We start from the raw sequence: 21,341 nt of genomic DNA on the forward strand, positions 1-21,341 counted from the left end.
AATAATTTATCCATTATTTTGAAAAATGCTTTTAAGGCGACTCGATCCTCATGTCCATCTCCTCTCCCCTGGGTGCAGGGCTCTGCTGTTCCCCAGGGCCAGCTGTGTCCCTGCCCTGCCCATGCACAGAAGGGTCACTGTCCTCGCTCTCCCTGAGTGTCCAGCTACAAGAAACAGAGCTGGCAGAAAGGCTGCAGCATTCCCAAAGCTTAGCCCTGTTTATTGGTCCCAGCTTGAAAGGGAGCATCATGGACATACCCATGCCTGTGCTTTTCCAAGCCCTGTGTGACAGCTTGTGGGTCCAGCCCCCAGCTGGACAGAGCTGGCAGAGATGCCACTGACCTTGATGGAGCAATGTACATTTACAACAGGAGACAAGCCAGTTCTGTGCTGTCTAAAATCCTCCTTATCTTCATTATGTGCCTAATATCAATGTCCTCTTGTGGCTTCTAGAGATACCCTTACATATCTCTGGATAACTGTTACCAGAGCTAAGCCAGTGAGAGGTTTATAAACCCATGGGGAAAGATAGTTCAACATCATGTTTCTGAATAATTGATTATCACATGCTTCAGTATAAAACTGATCTTCAGTGATACCCTTTTGGCTGTGCCTCATCATTCCTTTTTGTTTTATTTTCCTTCCCCAGCAGAAATCTCTCTCCACCAGCTGCCTTTGTAACCTGGTAAGAGCATTGTGAGCTGCCAGTAAATGATCTTTTATTTTATTTTTCATCCTTGTAGTGGTAAATTATTGTGTCAGCACAGAGACGATGCAGGTGACTAACCTCATAAAATGTAGTAAATGATTAATAAAATCTCAAATAACAATAGCTCCATGGGCAGACCATAACTCGCCTCTCAAGCAGCCCCTTGCCTTTAGAGGATACCGGCTGATTGCTCTGTGGGTGAGAATTTTTTTGCCATGAGATGACAGAGAAATGCCCACCTAGGAACAGCTCGTGAGCACTGAGAAGAGAGACAGCAGACCCTGATTTTCAGGTGCAGAGAACCCCCCCTGCACTGAGCAGCATCAGCACAAGCTGGGGTCCCCCGGGCAGGTGCTGTGCTCTGGTGCCACTGGGGCCAGGACCACGGCTGGCTGGACACAGGGACACCAGGAGATTCAGGGCAGGGGACCCCTGTGGGCATGGCAGGATGCTCACACCTCTGGGTGATGGAGGGATGGAGGGAGCCTCTGCTAAAGCGTAGCCATGATCCCAGGGACACAGAACAACTGCTCCAGAGTCTGCTCCAAGGGGCTGTTTAAATTGTTTTCCTCTTCAGACAGGGACAATTACTTTTGGTAAGGTTAAATTAGCCACTTGGATGGAAAGGCTGCTGGGCTGAAGCCCACTCTCAGCAGATTTCAGAGGGGATGAGGGTTTGGCATGCAGTGACAACAGCTTTACCCGCTTAGTCAGAGATTTCTGGAGCAAAACAACTTTCCAGAGGCAGACAAATGCTAAACAGGAGCAGATAAAACCCTTCAGAAAAGCGTGGTCTGGATACTTGCCTGCCCTTCCCAGTGGGAAGCTGAAGCACCAGCCAGCAGGACTGGGAAAGGTGTGCACATGAAGACACTTTCTGTGCATGTTTCGTTTTACAGGACCTACAAAACTCAGAGCTACAGAGGCCGTGCCTCAGCTGCATCCCCATCACTTTGGCACTTACCTCCACAGACACAGTACCCTTACAGCACACAAAAAAATGCCTTTCCTGAAGAAATTTCTTTATTCCCTGAAGGCATAACATGGGACAGAGACCTCAGAGAAAGGGAAACAAACTGTACTTTTCCATGCAACTCCAACTATTAATATTCCAGTATTGGCCAAGCACTTGTAGAGCTGCAACGAGAACATCCTCTTATGTGCTGTTTCCAGGATTTATGCACAACAAGCAATACATAAATATCAATTAATGAAGCAACTATAGAAAAATTAATTAAAACATGAGAGGATAGAAGCCTCTATTCAGCCCCCGAAAAAGGAATGACATGCTCACAAACCCCTCCCTCCTGCTCAGAAGCAAGCTCTCAATTCCAGAGGAAGGAAACCATTAATTTTTTTTTAATTGCACAATACTTTTAAATTAATTTCCATAAGCACCGCGGTGGAAACAGCAAATTGGGGAGGAAAAATCAAAGATTTCAGGCTGAAATTAGGACTCGATAGCTGTCTCTTGCCTGCTGGTTCTGATCCAAACTCCCTCTATCCCTTAATTTCCCTGTGGTAGCAGAGGTGCAAACAGCAAGAAGCAGCCTGGCTGGGGTCCTCCAGCAAGTCCTTAGTGTCAAGGCTTAACTAATGGCGCCTAAACCTTTAAACCTAAAGCTATAACCATTAATGCATTAATTAGCCTGAATTAAAATGAAAAACTATTTTAAAAGACAGCTGAAGGTGAAACCCCTACATTCATAGTGAGGTTGCTTTTTTTTCCTGTGCAGTGTTCCAGCCACAATCTGGACATGTTTTTTTGGTAGAAAGTGGCAGTTGAGTTGACCCTGGCTCCAGCACAGCCATGGGATTCTCCCCATTGGCCATCCCAGGATGTAGCTCGTCCTGCTGGAAGGAAACACAGAACAAAACAGGGAAATGGGCAAGGAGCATCTCCTGGGCCAGCCAGGCAGAGAGCCATGGACAGTGCTTGGCAGGCAGTGTGGGCAGGCTGGAAAACCTTTTGCAACCTGCTCACCCCCAGATGACATCTGTGACTGTATTTTCCTTTTTCTGTGTCACAGTGATTGTTCCTTTGGGTCCTGCAGGGTTCTGGTGCCAAGGAGCTGCCAGTGACTGTCACGGCCAGGCACTGGACTTGAAAATCATTGGTTGCAAACTGTAAAATGCTCTGATCCTATTTTTCCTCAAGCTTTTCCAGCTGAGAGACAGGGATATCTATTCACTTTCAGTGGACAAAAAGTGGATCAGTGTGACTGCCTTTTATAGGAAAATAAATGGAAAACAGGGCAATGCTTTCCCTGCTTTTCTAAGAAGTGCCCAAGACCTGCATGCACAGAGGAGGTGAGCACACCAGCACTAAGCTAGATAAACTGCAGCAGTGTCTGCTGCACATGCCAGTGCCCTACAGAATCCCTGGTTTAGGGGTACACAGCCAGTCTGTCACACACAATCACCATGAACTCACTGCCCATCATCCGAGGGACTGCCAGGGTTGGACCCTCATCACCACCAACCATAACAACATTTTCCCTTGCCAGCACCCAGAGCTGAGATTCTAGAGTGTTTTCCTTCAGGCAGCACCCAGTTGACTTCGTGTGCAGCTGGAGGTTTGCCCAGCTTGGTTTGAACCAGCACTTCAGGAATTGATCAACGCTGCTCCCACCCAGCAGCTCAAGGTGCTTAGCAAAGAGCAGAACTTCACCTGACCTGTAAAATACAGGCCATTTTACAGCATCTACCTCAGAGCTTGATGAAAAGATGCAGATTTTCTAAAAATCACTGTGCATGTGAGGCCAGGTGTCAGGAAGGAGCTGCTGAAGGCACCAACCTCCAGGCAAACCTTGTCCCCTGCTGTCCCCTCTCAGGCCAAGGTCACCTCTGCCCTCCTAACACTTTTCCTCCTCGGTAAGGAGCTGCTCCATTGAGTTATTTTGCCTTCTGCATTTATCAAAAATATTATCCATTAGCTGTAATGGATATAATATTATTATATATAAAAATAATACTTTGCACTTCTAGGGTTGCCTCCTTGAAGCTCCTCACAACCAATATGAAAGCAGTCCTTACAGTGAGCTGGGGAGGTCAGTGCCTATATTCATGTATCTGTATTCCCACAGATGGCTGAGGATGATGATCAGAATTTACAATAATGCAGCAGAGGAGACAGTCAGGATCTGGGGAAGGCAGTGGTTGTGTCAGGACCAGAGCTCAAGGTTACCAGAGTCCCCAGCTTAAACAAGGATGTAACCTCGGACGAGGAGTCCCACCTAAGGCTGTGGCAGAGTGGACTCAGCCCGTGGCTTTATTATGCCCAGACCATGTTGACTTGCCCTTGTCCCTTCTTTCCACCCTTCCTGCAATACTTAGAGCTGTGCTAGCAGCAGCTGGTTCATCACTTCCCTCCATGCTGGGGGAAGGAGTTCTGTCTGAGCATCCTGATGGTGATCAGTGAGCACCACCACAGCTCTGCCTCGACCAGGGACCTCGATGCCTTTGCTACCTGCAACTCCACCTGGCATCAGCTCTCACACCAGGACAGAGCAGGGCATACAGTCCGTTTCCTCACTTAACAGAACTTGTTAATTTTTCTCTTTTATAACCTGCAGCATTATCAGCAGCAAATTACTGCTATCGATAACTCATTAGCAAATAAAATGAAAGACAACGCTGCCGACATCTGTATGAAACCATGTCTGAGAGGTCCTGGCTCTTGCTTATTGGGCTTTTAGTATTCATTAAGGCTGGTAAACGGTATGTGTTTAAAATGCTGATCTATGCAGCATGTGTTGAACTCTCAATCTGCATTAGCTGAGACAGCAGCTCGTACCAGCTCTGCTGCCTAACGAACTTGATTTATCAGAGTTTCCTAAGCCCTGTTTATGAGGCTGCTTTGTTTGTAATGACTTAATATTTTTTTCACATGGGAGAATTTATCAACAGCTGTGCATCACATTGTGTCGGGTGTCCGGGTGGCCTTGGTTGTAGCTGTAGAGCAGAGCTGGGGCAGAGTGGCTCTGCTGGGAATCCTGTGACTGCTTTCCAAATGACAGCTAATTTAAAAGGTGGTGCTTCCTCTGGCCATTTGTATCAAAAGAAGGAAAAGCCGATTATCATTTCCTCTGCTGTCTTTTCTCTGCCTGGCTGGGGAAAAGGAGTGCAGGGCTGTGGGGCTGGGGAGCTCCCTGCCACGGGCTGCCAGCCAGGTCGGGCGGCAGATAAAAAGATGGGTTGGACGTCTGTACTGATAAAAAATGATATTTGTGCACGTCACCGGGCCCTGAGCAGGTGGGATGTTGTTCTGACATTGACTCTGTCCTCTCCAGCAGGCTTGACCCTGAGCAGATAAGATGCTCTGTGCTGTTCTGTTTCTTATCTCTAAAGGCTGAGGCCCCGTGACATCAAAGATACACAGAACTGATCCTTAGCACAATTACCCACAACATTTTCACCTGGTGCCCTCAAAACCTGGCCCATAGTCTGCCAAAAGCCTGACTTCAGATACTTTGTGCACAGCATGCAGCTGTTAGACAAAGACCAGGCATCTTATACCATCTTAACGATATTTTCAAGCATCTTCCAGTGGCCTCTGGATCTCCTCTGGTCTCCCTTTTGCAAACTGAGGCAGGTCTCTTATAGGGAAAATGTCTCTATGCATTTCAGACTTTGTTAGTTGTTTTTTTGTTGTTTTGTTTGGTTTTTTTTAATAGCTAAATAAATATAAATATTTTTAAGCAAAATATTAAAACATTAGAAGTTTTCTCTGATATGGGATTACATCCAGCTGTGCCAGAAATATGTGTGGTTTCCTACTTACCTGTCTTTCAGGGTGGAAAGTGGACATCAGTGTCTCCAGAGTGGCTGTGATGGAAAAGTAATTGTAAAACACTTGGGGCTTAGGGCACACAAGCCCTTGTGGGTCTTGTCATGGCTTTGGGAGCTCAGATATGAACCCAAACTGCTGGACTCCCCACCATGTTTCATTGTTAGGAAATTTCCCACTTCCTGGGAAATTTCTTTGGCTAAACCACAGGCAAAAATCAAAGAAGATTACTATTCTTCTGATGGAAAAAATCAATATTTGATGTTGCTATTCAATGGCCAATAGGCCAACATGAAAAAGCTACACAGAGCAGCAACAGGGGGAATTGGGAACTCAGGTGCTGCCCATCCAGTTTCAGGTGTCCTCATGCAGAAGACCAGTGTTACAATGGTCCTCTTGTAAACACACTTCACTGGGTCACACTCCAATTTGCTTATTCCTGGAATCTGGCATGTAACTTCTCATCTACACCATCTGTGGAAATTTTTATTAGAAGGGGTAAAACAGTGAAAAAGATCCACCAGTCCTGGATTTGATTCCTGGCTTGGCCATTAACTCAGGCCATCATTATGCAAACAGCCACTGGGTTATGTGACTTCATGAATACAGACTTGCTGTCATGAGGAGCTGGGGCAACAATACAGGACTTTAGGGGAACATCTCGCTGTCTCTCCATCTCTCTGCAGCTAAAATATCTCTAAGAATACTTCTCTCCCAAGGTTGAGCTGACTTTTATGGCTTTACTTGGAAATCTTGAAGGGGAAGTGCTATTAAAGCACAGAGAATGATTATTAACTGATGGAGAGGTATTTTAATGAAATATGCTGGCAAGGTTCCCTTTACTGTGCAGTGCCAGTGTTAAATAGGCTGCTTGAAGAGCTGCATATCTTTGCTTTCTGAGTGAATGGCTGAGAAATAACCAGAGCTGCTTCCCCCAGTGCATTTGTTGCTGGGTCATTCTTTCTTCTTGCCATCTCTCCTTCATCTCCTCCCCAGTAAATTCAGTGTCAGCTCAAAAGCTGAAGGAATCCACAGCATTCCTCTCCTGAATTTCTCACTGCTGGGAAGCCTTTCTCTGTGTGATCCAAAGAGCCCATATTCCCCTGGTGTAACCAGCCCCAGAAACTCAGCCAGCACTGATTCCCCAAAGCTGTCACTGGGCCCAAATGCTCCTTGGTATCTGTGCTTTGGCTTACCCCACCCAGGATAAATGGTGTGGGGATGCAAAGGGAATCAGAAGAGATGCAGAGATGTGGATTTTGACCATGATTAGTTTCTTGGAAACCATCAGTGGCACTGGACACAAAACTGAGCTGGAGCCTGGGAGCATCATCTTAGTGTGGGGACCTCCCTCACCCCTCACCCTGGACAGGGACCTTCTTTGTGAGGTTTGTTGCACTCCAGTGAAATTGGTTTTGGCTGCAGAAAGCAGGAGGAGGCAGTGATTGTTCATGAAGGCTGATGACCAGACTGGCCACAGTGCCTGAGCTCTCTGGCCAAATATTCCTGTGTTACAGTCACGTCCTCAGCATCTGCAGGGCTAGCAAAACCTTCAGATGTTTTTTTCCCCTAGATCTGCAAGAAATGACTTTGGAATTCCAGTTTGTCCTCCTGAGACCTTCAGGTTAGCCACAAATTCTGGATATGGGCTGGGATTTTCTTTGCTCACACTAGTCCTGCTGGGTGCCACAGAGAAGTGAGAACCAGAACTTTGTTTTGTGGCCATCTCTAGCAGTTATCACATCTCCAGGCATGGGAAGTAGGTTGGCAATTCCCCCCCTGTGTTCATTGAGCCCCTGCCAGTGTGCCATGTGAATGGGAAACCAAAACAAACCCTAAAACCCCTGCAAGGAGAGATTGCTGTAGGAAGATCAACTTCTGCAGCCCGGTGCTACCTTCGAGGAACACAATGAAAGCAGCCAAAGGTGCCATCTGTTTGTGGTGGAACCTGTAAATGTACATCTATTTCTGAATTCTTGCATTATGGAACTGGAAAGGTCTGAGCTGCAGCGTGCACAGGACGTGGAGCAGCATGGAGATGCTCTCTGTGTTTGAGCCCAGGACACCAGGAGAGCCTGCTCATACTGGCACTGAATGAGGGGAGGCCACAGCAGGAACCATTGCAAAACTTCTGCATCTTCCAGAGCTTCTGCAAAGCTCCACCACAGAATTCACCAGGCCTCGCCGTGGAAGAGTGACAACTATTTGATGAGCCAGTTTCCCACATGATGTATCTGGCATTTCCAGTGCCTTTCCCCCAAAAATAGCTGGATTTCTGTTAATGAATCATTCAGATTTGTATCAGTTAGAAGCCTGACTGAACAGTTCTATTTTTTGCTTCTTCTGTTATCTTCCGGTGGTTCGCCTCACACCTCTTTTCCTTCTGTCAATGCCTGTTCCTCACACCAAAAGGGTGACTTTTTCATCACTAACTTCCTTTAAATGTTTTGTAGGGATGCCTGAATCTCTGGACAGAGAGGTCACCCAGCACAGAAAGCCAGCACCCATGGCACAGCAGGCAGAGGCTTTGCAGATTGTTCTGGGCAACCCTGAGGTGGATCCCACTTACTGGAACCCCTTGATTTGGAGACCAGCACTCAAGGTTAACATGAGCCCTTGATCTGTTCAATCCCAGCCTTTGGGAGTTACCAGACTCTGGTATTGGTGTGTATCAGCACAGTGAATGCACAGTGGTCATTCTACAAGGGCAGGAATGCCTTTGAGACATTTTCTAGCCCAGAAAGACCTGAATCCTCGTTGAATTTTCAATGTGCTCTTGTACAAAAAACTGTGAAAGAAAAATGTGAAAGAAAGGAAACTGCCACCAGAGTGTAGAGCATTTCCATGAACTATTCCAGAAATGTTAGATACCATTGGCACAGAATGATTATTATTGGAAGTGTGAATATCCTTAGACTTTGGTGGCCAAGGTGAACATTTGTTCAGCCATGTTAAAGCCTATTAGTCAAGTTGTGTATTAGAGAGCTCTGTCTTTCTAATGTAACTTCCCTGCTCATTTGTCTCACAAAACCATTGCACCCTCCCCTCAATTAAAGTTGCATGGAGCCTTCAGCTCTGTCAATGGTGTAATTTGCATTTTCCTTGGCTTGTGAGCCTTGGGGCTTTGTCTTGTGTTATATAGGATATGCTATACAACAATTAGCCTGGAACCAAGACAACATGTGTTTACATGATAATGAGCTATTTTCTTCTTCAAAGCCTGACTCATGTATTCCAGTCATCTCCCAGCCATTTAGCCTGATTCTAGCCTGTATTTTTCAGAAGATTTTGGCCAGCCACACAGCTTTGGGATGGCAGGAATATGGCTGCTATGACCATTTGCTACCAGTCCTCAAGCTGGCAGGGCTGACTGAGAGTAATGTAAGACAGGTGAAGAATCAACTGGGTCCTTCAATTATCATTCTATGGTTGCCTGACATTAGTGTTTTGAAATGGTACAAATTTTATTTTTTTAAAGTAATATATTTTATAGTTTTAATGCATTAGCTGGATGCTGTGAAACACTTCCAGCAGCTTTAGTGTATTCTTGCTGTTTTCTGATTTCACAGGGTTTGGGCTCATTCCTATTTATTAATGCTGCCCCTTGGATAATTACAGCTCTCCTCCTCTGTGATCATCTCTGATCATATTATAATTTCCTTTAATCTTCATATGAAATTTCCTTAGATTCAGGATCCAGAATGAATTTGAGTATTATTGATCAAAATAATGTGCCACATCTTAAAAGGGCCCTTACTACGTGGTATATATTCTTGCAGCTCATTACAGCAGAATAACTTTGAAATGCAGTCTTGTCCTCTTCCCTGTAATGGGAAGAAATGATATAGCCTTGATGATACTATTGTTCCCCCCTTTTGGTGTAAGATTAGCATCCATCAGCTGGACAGCGTGATTGATTTTCTAATTAATAAGGCATTTGTATCAGCTTGCATAACCACACAAAGCTTAATGGGTTCCCCCCTGTATCTGGAAACTAATTTTGTGTGCGTGAATTTATTCCTGCACTTGGTAGCTTTTTAACCAGTGGCAAAGCTAGTTGTAGAATCCTTTACCTAGAGCTCCACAGTGTAGTAAAGGATTTAAAGCAAATTTCACTAATCACCACAACCAGATTTAAAAGCTCATTTTGAATGAAGGCTTGTGTTCTAAGGCTCGAAAACAATTGAGAGCTATGGGAAGAGAACTGATGCCCTTCAAAGTGAGGGCAAAATACAGTTGGTGCAGCACAAGAGCACTGGGGCTGGGGACTGCCCTGCCCAGCTTAGCATTGCTTTTTAGCATTGTTTGATTTATCCTAAAACAATCCCTGGGCTATCAAAATGATCTATCCAGCTTTGCCCTGAGCTCTGTGAGCTCCCCTAGGAGACTGTGAACGCTGTAGCAGCTGTGACCTCAAAGGGATGCTTGAGTTAGAGAATTCCCAGCCCCCCCAGATCTCCTAAATGTCAGAGATAGTGGCCAGGACAGGGAAAGGCCAGTCAGTAACCTTAACTCTGCCCCATGCCAGGAAAATCTGAGTCCAGTTGCCACAGACAGGAGGCTGGAGGGTCACAGTGTGACCAGGTGGTGCTGAGGAACTGGGGCATGTCCTTGGTGAATAAATAAGCAGAAAACCAGTGGAGAGCTGTCCCACTTCAAGCACCTATTCTGGGTTACAGCAGCTAATTGCTGTGACAGCATAAATGATTTAGGGTGTGGGAAGTTCCCACCTCGCCCTGCATTTGAAGGGCTGCTTGCAGCCAGAGGCATGGCTGCATCTGCAGCAATGCACCTGGACCACGCTGCATGCTGGATTCCAGTTCCCTGGGAGGATGGTGATAAACCTGCAGCAGAAGCTGAGCAGAGAGGGATGTCCTGCAGGACCTGGCTGCAAGAAAAACACGGGCTTGAGAACTTATCATCTGATTACACGTGTGTCCTTCCTGCACTGCCAGTCCCAGGGGAGCAAAGCTGTAATCAGTGAGAAGAGTTGGCATCTCCTTCAGTTCGACTTTGATCTGGCTGCACTGAGAAAATGGTTTAATTCCCATATTGCATCATCGTGTCTTTCAACAAAAGAGAGAAACTGCGGGCTCTGCTCCTGGTATGAATCTCCCCTTGACTGCACAGTCCCCAGGAGCAAAAAGATGAAACAAAAGCTAAATCTTGCAGGCAACCCAAACTAAACGAGGTCAAAGATGTTCCATGATTTTAATCTACCCTGTAAATTAAATGCAGTGCAGATGGGAGCATGGTGAAGCTTCTTCACAGTCTTTTGCCCTAGCTTACACTTCCCCAGCCCCCTTGCACTAAATTATAAATCAGATGGCAAAAGCTATACATCAGCATGGATTTTGGCCCCTAGCCCTAACACACTGTCTAGAGAATGAACAAGCTTCACAGTGTTAAAATAAATAGACTCACATGCAAGCCTGGGATGATTTAAACCAGCTCTCAGTCGAGAATCAGTGGCCACCCATGTGGTGGTTACAGCATCTGGGACAGACAGTCAGGGATGGCAGCTCACAGCTGGGGGTGGGATTGGAGGGGGTCACAGCTGCCAGGAGAATGGGAATGTAAAGCTTTGGGGGAAACAGATAGTGGGAATAATGTGCTGTGTGAGCTGTGCAGGCTGCTACCAAACACCATGCACAGGGCTGAGGGATTCCTGGCCTGGTCCAGCTGATGCACTTTATTCCTTGGATGGAATCATAGAATATCCTGAGCTGGAAGAGGCACTCAAGGAGCATCAAGTCCAGCTCCTGATTTGGCCAAAATGGTGATACTGCTTTAGAAGGAGGTGGTACTTCCATTAAATTAAGAACATCCCAACCTGGCTTTAAACTGCACTAATCTGAAGTCATTTACTTCACGTAACATGATGGCACCTCATTCTCTGTTGGGATATAATGACATACATTTGGAGCTACATGTCAGGTCATCCCTGGCATTTCAGGCCAGTTTTGGCTCCCAGAGGACAGACTGGTTTGCTGCTAAGGACAACCCCAGTCTCCACCAGCATCTCCACACAGAGCTGCAGCTGAGGACACAAACTCCTTTACAAAGCCTTTTGTAAACCAACATCTCCATTCACATGATATAGAAAGTTATGTGATTTCTCTACCTAGGATGAAAAAACAACAACATCAAAACAGTTTCTGGACAACTCTAAGGGTAATGAGGCAGGACAGACTGAGTTCATGTAGCAATATCCCAGGGCAGTGGGACTTTCATAGGAAAGCTGCTGGTAAACTGAGACTGTGCAATCACTTTAAACCCCCAAGGATAAAGTCTACACTAAAATATTTCAGCCCTCCTCAATGAGTTTAAAAGCACACTGTTAGAATGGCTCAGCTGATGTGTAATAAAGGAGAAGATGGAGTGCATGAGCTTCTGCCTTGTCCCTCCATCATGGGAGACTGGTACAAGGCACAGCTATGGGGACCTTTCCTGTCCTGGTGCCCCAGCTGAGCAGAGCGAATTTAGGGGCTGGAATTGCCCCGTTTGGCCACAGGCAGATGCCTCCCTGGCAGAGCAGTGAAAAGTACTTGGTGTGAGACCTCCTGCCCTTGTTCAGATGCTGGAGGAGGATTTCCTGCTCTTGAATTAACCTTGGAGGTTTTCCCGAGCTCTGCCCAGGCTGCTTCTGGAGGCAGCCAGCTGCAGACACAGCTCTGAGGCACAGCTCTGCTTTGAGAAGAGCAAAACCCCAACACCTGGGCAGGCTCCTGCCTCCTTGGCTTTCCCTTCACCTCTCAGCCTCCTGATGTACCCAGTGATTTTTTATATCATGTATCACACAATGCACATGTCCATCTGGGAATGCTCAGATTTCTGCTGGATTGGTCATCTTTGATTGGAACAACATGGGATTCTGGAGCACCAAGAGCAAACAGCTCCTCTTGCAAGTTGTTAACTGGATTCTCATTTAGATTTCATATTTGTCCTATCCTTCTGGTGAATTTGTCATCCCTAATTAATCTTGGATCATTTAATATCTTGTGTAACCACCTTATTGATTGTTCTAAATGTGCAATCATTTATTAATTTGCTTACTCCATTGGCTAAATGGCATTTTGTTTTTTGAGACCAGCTCATCCTTTGCTCATCAGTTCAAAATCACTGGACTTATTCCATGAATTCACAGATTCATTATGTCTTGTTAATAAAAGGGGATAAAGCTGTCTTCTGTAAATAATTTTATTTCATTTGGTTTCCCCAGAATGGAGAAGAAGATGGAATATTATCCAGGATTTCCTAAGCAAGTCCATCTGTATTTCAGGTGTTTTTGGCTGAGTGGTGAGAAGTGACAGTGAGCACTCTGTGCATTCAAAGTGGGACAGGAGCATCCCTTGGTAGCAGAGACTGTTCTGACTGCTTCACAAAACCTGAGGAAAAAGCTGCTGGAAAGATCTCTGATCCTCCCCATGAAGGCAGTTATATCATTTGGACATCCAAGCTGTTTAGCATGTTGCATACATTCAATCTCTGAATTTCAAAATTTCACCTGTAAGTAAAAATTAGTCTACTAATATGTTATACCATAACATTTTTTCACTTCATTTTTTCCTAAGAATATTTTCTCAGTGAAAAGTGAGACTTGAGCAAGGTCCCTGGTGGATGGCAGCTCCAGGGTAGCAGCCCCAGTGCTGTCAGAGCCATGGCACTTTTCTAAGTGAGGTTACAGTCTATGTTACCCAAGCTGATAGTGGATGAAAAGAGAGATGTTTTCATCTCAATAACTGAAAACAATCTCACTTCTGATCTATAAATACACTCATCAAATTTCCCCCTGCCCTCCCTGTTGTATTACACAGCTCATGCTATATTCCAGTTTCTGACAATGAAGATGTAAAACATTTTATGATTCTCCATCATCTTCTGAGGAATAAAACCCTGCTGGGTTCCAGCACTGTGTGGCTGTGCTGTGTTAAGGTGCAGCCCTGTGTCACCACTGTTTTTGGTGGTGTCACAGAGATCTCTGATCCCAAATATCACCCTTTTCCCAGTTCTTTCTTGTCCTTAGGAATGCCATTGCCTTTGTGGTGAGATCCACCCATAATATCTCTGACAACAAATGCCTTGGGAAAGTGACCACACTTAGTAACTGTGGTAGAGTGTTCACACATTAAGACCTGATCCCAAATCCATTGCAGCAGTGGGTTTATTCCCACCAGCCTCTGCTGGCTGGAGCTCAGGAGTCTCTTTTGATCTAGAGCAAGTCTTTCCCCAGAAGGGGATATTAGCTTTGAGCTGTCTTCTCCTTCTGTATTTCAGAAAAAAAAAATCCCAACCTGAAAGGTGAAATTACTTAACTCACTCTCTGTCAGAGATGAAGAAATGCTACATCTGTTTTTTTTTTCTCATGCAGCCCGTGGCTGCAGAAAGGACAGATTATCCAGGGTTAGGCAAACCCCATCCCCCAGCTGGAGAGCAGAAGGGCATTCCCATCACTGCTGGAAGAGTTAAGGATGGAAGTATCTGAACAGCTGCCTGCTTAAAGCCTCTGGCTCAAGCAGAGATCAGGGCAAATATTTCTCATTTCTTGCAGAAATGATAAAAGGAAATAAAAATCTGAAAACATTTTGTAAAAGGCCAGCTAAAAGCGAAATAGATACTTTTATAATTATTTTTACTAAGTCATGTTAATTGAATGCTGCTACATTCGGTCTCAGAGGACCTCTTGCCCCAGCAGCTGAGAAGTGGGGGGCAAAGGGACCCCCTGTTCTGCTCACCCTCTGCTTTGTGCTCGAGTACTCCTCAAAACAAGCACAAGTATTAAGATAGAGAAATGCTTTTCAGGCAATATTAGATAATTTGGAAAGCACTTGGGAACTTGGGAATGATTCATGCTGAACAAGGTGAGAGAGTGGCAAATTTCAGGGCTGTTATTTGACTTCTCAGTCTCAAAATGAGCACTATTATTTTTAGCATTATTCACTGATGTCATTGTGGCAGCTACTTGAAATCTGCTGAGGTTTTAAATGACCTAGGAAAAGGGGAATATATTCAGGTTTGTGGCACACCAAGGGCTTGGTCAGACACCCAGTGGCATGAGGGGGTTAATAGTCCGTGGCATGATGCCTGGGGTAGGAGAATCCTCTGGCACAGCATGGACAGGAACTTTCCAGCTGCTATTTGGGAGGAAAGCCTGAGCTCGCAGGGAGATGCAGTGAGACTCAGGCTCTTGTTTTCAGTCACACAGAGATGTGGCTCACCAGCCTTATGTGGCAGCAGCCAGGGGAGAGAAGGGCAGGGGGAAGAGCTTCAGGAAAAACGCCTCCAGGGTCCTTCTCTCTTGGATCTCCTCCTCTCACCCCTGAAATATTTCAGGGGAAGGTTTATCTTTAATTGCAGAACATTGAGTGGAGTCTCTGTATTATTAAAATGACTCCTGATTTTCTAGGGGTATTCTGTTAATTAGTAGGTTTCTCCTCCCAACTAGGCTGTAAATGGAAAGAATACATACTAAACCGATTGCCCTACTTATGCAGCTACTCGGAGGAATGCTAAGATGGATTAACATGCATAGCAGAAGGCTTATGACCCTGGGAGACAGAAGAACCTGGAATAACCTTAATATCCTGTCAACTTGCATTACTGAACCTCAGTGAACAAGAAGAGCCTATTTAGCAGTCTGTCTTGGAGGAAAAATTCATACCTTTTATCTGCCTTATTCCTCCCTCTTTTCAAATTGTTTGGGGTTTTTTTTTGTTTTTGTTTTTGGTTTTTTTTATCTCTCACGAATTTATTTTTATGAGGCATAATAAAGCTGTGTCACCCCCCACATCTCCCCATCCTAAATAACACCCCCACAGCAGGGAATGGCTCAGCTCTTGAGAGGTGCCTTTGTCGTGCTGTTGTGTGGTGAAAACCATCTGCACCCAGCTGGGCAGGGGATGCTGAGCTGACCCAACCTGCTGCTGTCACCAATGCTGCCCACGTGTGACATCTGCAATGTCACCTCTCTCTGCTCCTGCGTGCTCTGGCTGAGGCACCACAGTGCCTGTGCTGGGCAGAAGGAAGGTGGGCTGCCTTAAAATGGTATAAATCCTCCCTTCCAAATATTTTATTCTCCTCCACGAATTGCCATTGTGGATTTCAGACCTGCCCCAAGCTGAGCCCTATCACCCAAATCCCAGATATTTTACTGTTCCCAGTCTTCCCAATCTGAGTGTCTGGGTTCTTCTGAATGTTTGATCCTACTGGAAAGATGGTAACCATAACAGCCCTCTTGACAATGCACATCTCAGCCCTCCCGAGCCCCTTCTATCACATAAATAACTACTAGGGATAACAACACTCTCAATGGAATGTCCATCCCCTCAGACCTCTGTTATTCATTTAACACCTGGGAAGATCACTGGAGTCCATGTAGCTAAACACATCCCTTTGTGCTGAAGTGACAGCTTAAAAGTCCCTTAATTGCCCCCATGCTGGGGACAACCCAGCCCTGGCCACCCCTCTCTGGTCCCAGCAGCATCACAGGGGGGTTCCTGTGCCAGAGGGGCAAACTTTAATGGGAGATGCAGCAGTGCTCCCATGGCAGGCAGAATCTTCATCATCATTAATTATTCCTCCTTCCCTCACCTTTCCACTTGGGGTTTAGCTCAGCCTTGATAAAAGAGGGGTTATTTCTTTAATGAAAAAAAAGTCAGAAATGTATCTCACAATTACAGAGTTCAGTCTAATTAGGACTGAAAAACACACATGTAATTGCCTTATGTGTCTGCTCCTGAGATTCCCTTTCAATGTTAAATATGTGTGGAGCACCTTCCCTGATAAATGACATTTTTCTTACAGTTCACAGGGAGCAAAAGGAGAGAGAGCCCTGTGCTGCTGCCCCTCAGGAAGGTCTGCTCCCCTCCAGCCGTGCTGCAAGGGTATTCCAGAGGACTGGAAGCAGAAAGTAGCCCCAGGGTTTGGGACAGCTCATGTCCGTGGAGGGAGAAAAATGTGCTGAGCACAGAAATAGGTCAGGGCTGAAGCAATGCATCCTCCAGCTGCTTTGCTTGCCTCCCTTAAATACAGGAAACACCAGAACCTTCATTTCTATTCCAAGTGAGGGCCTTTGGGCTCAAAAGCCCTCATAGCAAATGCATAAGGAGGGAAAGCAACAAATACAAGTATTCCAGTTGTATGAAGGAAATTAGAGAATATAGTGAGGGGAAAACCTCATCTGGGACACATACAGTATTTATTCCAGCTACATTTTTCAAAAGCAGCAATCGAACTCTGTGCCTGCTGAAGGATATAATTCAGTTCTCACTGAGGGAAACAGTAAAATTCTCATTTAACAGGATAACTGCTCCTACCCCAGCCATTCTCTCTGCCTGGGGGTGCAGTGATCCCTGATGGGCTGCCCACCCCCCTCACCACTCCATGCAGTGTCCAGTGCCAGGGGGATCATGCTCCAACCTTGTCACTTCCCCATGTCCTTCCCCAATGGAAAAATGCACCCATGTGTACCAGCAACATGCACCAGTGCTGCAGAGGATGTGATATTATTTTATAAATGTGTATATATATATATTTATATATCTGGAGCTGCAGGGTGTGCAGGTTCCATGTGAATAGACTGAGCATTCAACCCCCTGTCATGACCTGAGCACCATGAAGGGGGGATGCAGGATCCAGGGCAATATTCCAGCACTTGTCCCACAGTAGCAGGAGAAGGAGACTGTGTGGGAAGAGGCAGGAGAAATATCAGAACCCAGTTAAAAGGTCAGCCAGGCTCTCTCAACCCTGGGTCCTCCCCCAGTGAGGAAGTGATAACCTTCTTTACATCATAACCTGTCAAAAATATAAACATAATGTATCAGCCTGGATGTGTCAACTAAAGCCAGGGAGAAAAATGTCCCTGGGACACAGCCAGGCTCCAGGGAGTGCCTGGCTGCAGTGCCTGAGTCATGCCTGCACATTGCAGCACACTTATTTCATCTGGGTCCAGTTGTCAGGCTTTGTGTTTATTGTGTCCCACATCACCCAGATGGGGTGATGGCACTGCCAGGATGGAGCTATGGAATTGCCAAATGTGTTTCCATGGTCTGGCAGGTTGGCCTGGCACAGCTCACACCATCCTGGGTCAAGAGCTGACTGCAGCAGGGTCTTACACTTGTGCTTGAGGGTACAGGAAACTGACACAGTAGAGTGAAATAATAAAAGAAAATTCATAATGAACAAGGATGATGCAGAGCTCAAAGTATGAGACATCAAATTGCTTGTGAAATTGCCCACGACAGAGGAGGATGGAAGAAGATGGAGAAGCTTCTCTTGACTTTGGTTGGTTAGAGAGGAGGTGAAGAACTCAACTGTTGATTCATTAAGGTTTCCTCCAGCATCTCTCATTGGTTTTGTACCTGCCCTTTCTGCTCAGATCTCCTTCAAAGACCCCAGCAGGACTGTGGGGAAAACCCTCTGTGAAAATTCACCCTAAGAGCATCATTTTCTGGGTTATTCACATTTCCACTGCAGCTCCAGCCAGCAGAGCTATTGCTGGACCCTTCACATCGAGGCACATGTGAAGCCCACTTGTGGTCCTGTAAAATTGCTGGGAAAATTGGGAATGGCAAAGAGATCCTTCTACAACTTTTCTCCTTTTTGTTTTTTTCGGGTAGATGTTTGGCAAGGAGGGGCTGTGCACACCTGGAAGCAGAAACACCAGAGCTGCTGGGAGACAAAGGCAAAGAGAGAAAACAAAAGGCTGAGATGATGGTGAAGCAGCAGAGAGCCCCATCCTGGCATGCCAGTAGGCAAGTCAATAATTGAAATAGTATTTGCTGTCAAATTTCCATGTTTTCATAGTGTCTCTCACAAAAAACACTGCACATTATGATGCTATAAATCCTTATTATCTACGTCTTCACAACCAGAAGCTTCCCATTACCCAATAGAAGGGTGAATCCCATGAGACACATAAATGGCATTAAAAACTCCTCCTGTTATCTTAAACCTTGATTAATCAACCTTATTTAGTACATGATAGTGGGATAATTGAAGCTGTCCCTGTATTTTTTTTAAAGTGCAATAAGTACTTTAGCATCTGCAGCTCCATTTTCTTCTTGCACAGATATTGATGCTTCCTGGAAAGCCTTGTGAAATGTTCTGCCTGGGGATGCTTCCACTGCTCTATATTTTCGGGGCACGTTAGCCGGGGGTTCCTGTTTGTAGCATTTTTAGCAGGAGAGCAGGATTGCTGCTTCTCACAAACCCATCTGTTCCTGCTGCTCATTCACAACCTGGAGCCACAGTCTCCTGTCATCTCCCTGTCACTTCGGAAAATAATAACTGTGGGAGGACAATATAATGGATTGTTCACTGGCATATTCCTAGATATTAAAAGTACAATTTGGGGATTGGTTCCAGGAAAATGGAAAATTATTTTATAAGAGTTTAACATAATTATGAGCAAATTAGGCCTGATCCTCATCTCACTTGGGTCTACATTCACTCACAGCTCGTGGAGCTGGCTGGTATTTTTGGAATGTGAAGTCTTCTGTGACATTTTTTACAACAGAGGTAATTTAGAGACAAAAGTTCTGTAATTTTTCTGTGCTTTTTTTCTGCTTCTTTTTTGGCTTTTTTTTTTTCTTATTTCAGTAAACACATAAAAAAAAAAAAAAAGAAAAAGTCTTGTAAAAATTTTCCACAAAGAGAACAACATTTTGTGTTTTCTTGAGAGCATATTGTCAGGCAACAGAGGAACACAACAGAGGCAATTTGGGCTGAGGGAGTTGTTGCCCAGATAGTTTTATGTCCTCTAAAGCTGCCTTTGTCCCCCTGTATCGTCAAGGTCCATCAAATTCTGCTGCTCCGACTGACTGCCAAGGGAAGCTGCGAAAAAATTTTTGCCAATGATGCTTTGCATGTAAAAAAAAAAAAAAAAAAAAAAAAAAAAGGAATATCAGCAATTATTATTTTGGCATTATTAAAAATAGGCTTTGCATAAAATACTTAGAGAAGAACTAAGCTCCAGTACTGTAAGGCAGACGGAGAGCATCCTCTCTCCTTCCCACTGCTCTTTTCCTCCGCTGTGAAAGTCAAGATGAACAAATTTCCCCTTTATTTCTCAGACAATATTTTCTCTTTGAGTAAAGATATAAGAGATCACAGGAAGTTAAAAAGGTCCTTTTCAAAATAGCTTTGGCTTTTCCTAATGTTTTATAGTCTGCAATTAACATCATTGGCCAGTGTCCCCCGAGGCCTCAGGAAATGCAATGACAGCACCAATGATCTTCATGACTGATGGACTTTTTGGCAGATGCTTTTAAGCACCAAAGCCTGGCTATTGTGGACCCAAATGTGTGCAAACTGAGTGGTCCCCATGAGCCCACACAGCTGTAACCAGGGCCCAGCATCCCAATGGAAAGTGTTTGTTTAGGAGCACCTCCAACATCTCATAACCTAATGGGAGGGGAAAACCTTCCTGGTGATGGCACCTCCCCTCTTCTTGCCATTTTCATTCTCTCTTATTATTAAAAATAAAAATGTTTTCAAATCCCCCGTCCTTTCCCAGCACACTCCAGGAGGTGGGAGCCTGTGTTGTCTGGAGCACAGATCCTGTTTCTGGGATCACACAGACCACAGGTGCAGCTACAGCTCAGGCAGCTTTAGGGCAGTGGGATGAGCAGAGTCCCAGGTGAGGGTGGATGTGGCTCCCTGGATGTGCTCAGGCCATTCAGCTGTTGTTTCAGTGGTGGTGATTTATGCCCTGATGACCATCTCCACCTGCTGAGTTATTTACAACTGATTTTTCTGGGGGAAAAAAATGTACTTTAGCCCTTAATAGGTGCATTTCTTTGGGCTAAGCATGTGGGCACTGGGGACAGAAAACAACCAGGGGAACACACCAGCCATTCAGTGTGTCTCAAGACTCCAGGCTGAGGACAAAAAAAGCCCTGCATCACCAGAACTCACTGCTAAATGATAACTTAAGCCAATTATACATGCCTCATTCATCTTTTAGATAAGAAGCAGAGAGAAATAGTTTTTCTATTTCCATAATCATGCCACTAACTAGACAAAACGTGATAATCCATAATGAGCTAGGAAGAGAATTAAATGGAGAACAGGGTCTTTTGATGACTTGCCAGTCCTCTCTAACACCATTCATACAGGTTATTGACACAGGACCAATTTTTCATCCTCACTTTAACAGGACTCCCATTATTACAGTTGAAAAATGGCAGGCACAAATGTTTGCAGGCACATTTTGGTACCTTAATTTAAGATTTCTTCAGATTTACAAGTTCTTAATTGTAAGTACAAGCCAGGTGCCCAGGAAATAATGTCATGTGCAAACAGCTGCAAATACTATTTCTGTGTGATTGGAAGCTGGTCTCCAACTCTGGCCCTCAGTAACCACAAAGTGGGTTTTCCTCCTCATGAAACACACTTTGTCACCCTTATTGGCCAGCAATGAACTGGAAATAAATTTCTGAGACACCAACTCCAGGCAAGAATTTGAGATGGTTTTTACAAAGTGTCTGGGAAGAGAAAGCCAAAAATTTTGGGAGGAGATTTGAGGAGGAAAATACAGCTTAGTCTGAGTTTTCTAAAACTTTGGGGAAAGAATTAAAAATACTGTGACTCCTGGAGTGGCTTGGACTCCTGTGTTTTCAGCTCTGCAAGAGCTGGCACCTTGGCCATTTCAGAAAGTCTGTCTTTTGTGTTTCCTTTCTCCCAGCCCTTTCCTTTGAGCCCAGACATGCTCAGCCCTGGCAGAACAGCCAAGGTATGCAGCCACGTGCTGAATACCACCTTGCCAATAACATGTCAATTTTATTTCTCTCTCAGGACACCAGAACTTTTTTCCAATAAAACACCAATTTCATTCTAAAAAGA

At 45.1% G+C, this 21,341-nt stretch overlaps 1 protein-coding gene across 6 annotated transcripts in view; it reads left to right on the forward strand.

Annotated features, from left to right (window-relative positions):
• LOC106850304 (uncharacterized) overlaps nt 1-20,951 on the forward strand; it is a 98,724-nt gene extending 77,773 nt beyond the window's left edge. For 4 of the 6 annotated variants that reach the window (XR_015805768.1, XR_015805770.1, XM_088171007.1 and 1 more), the window contains 3 exons: nt 7,952-8,100; nt 12,781-13,007; nt 18,116-20,951. Coding sequence is in view for 2 of the 6 variants with exons in the window: in XM_088171007.1 (XP_088027133.1) it covers nt 7,952-8,100; nt 12,781-12,801 (170 nt within the window). In the remaining 4 variants the exon portion in view is untranslated. Of the gene's footprint in view, nt 1-7,951; nt 8,101-12,720; nt 13,008-18,115 lie in introns of all 6 variants that reach the window. The other 2 variants (XR_015805771.1, XR_015805769.1) reach the window with 2 other exon arrangements.
• Nucleotides 20,952-21,341: the final 390 nt, after the last annotated feature.

The sequence above is a fragment of the Sturnus vulgaris genome, chromosome 10 (assembly GCF_052056855.1).
Source record: "Sturnus vulgaris isolate bStuVul1 chromosome 10, bStuVul1.hap1, whole genome shotgun sequence".
NCBI lineage: Eukaryota > Metazoa > Chordata > Aves > Passeriformes > Sturnidae > Sturnus > Sturnus vulgaris.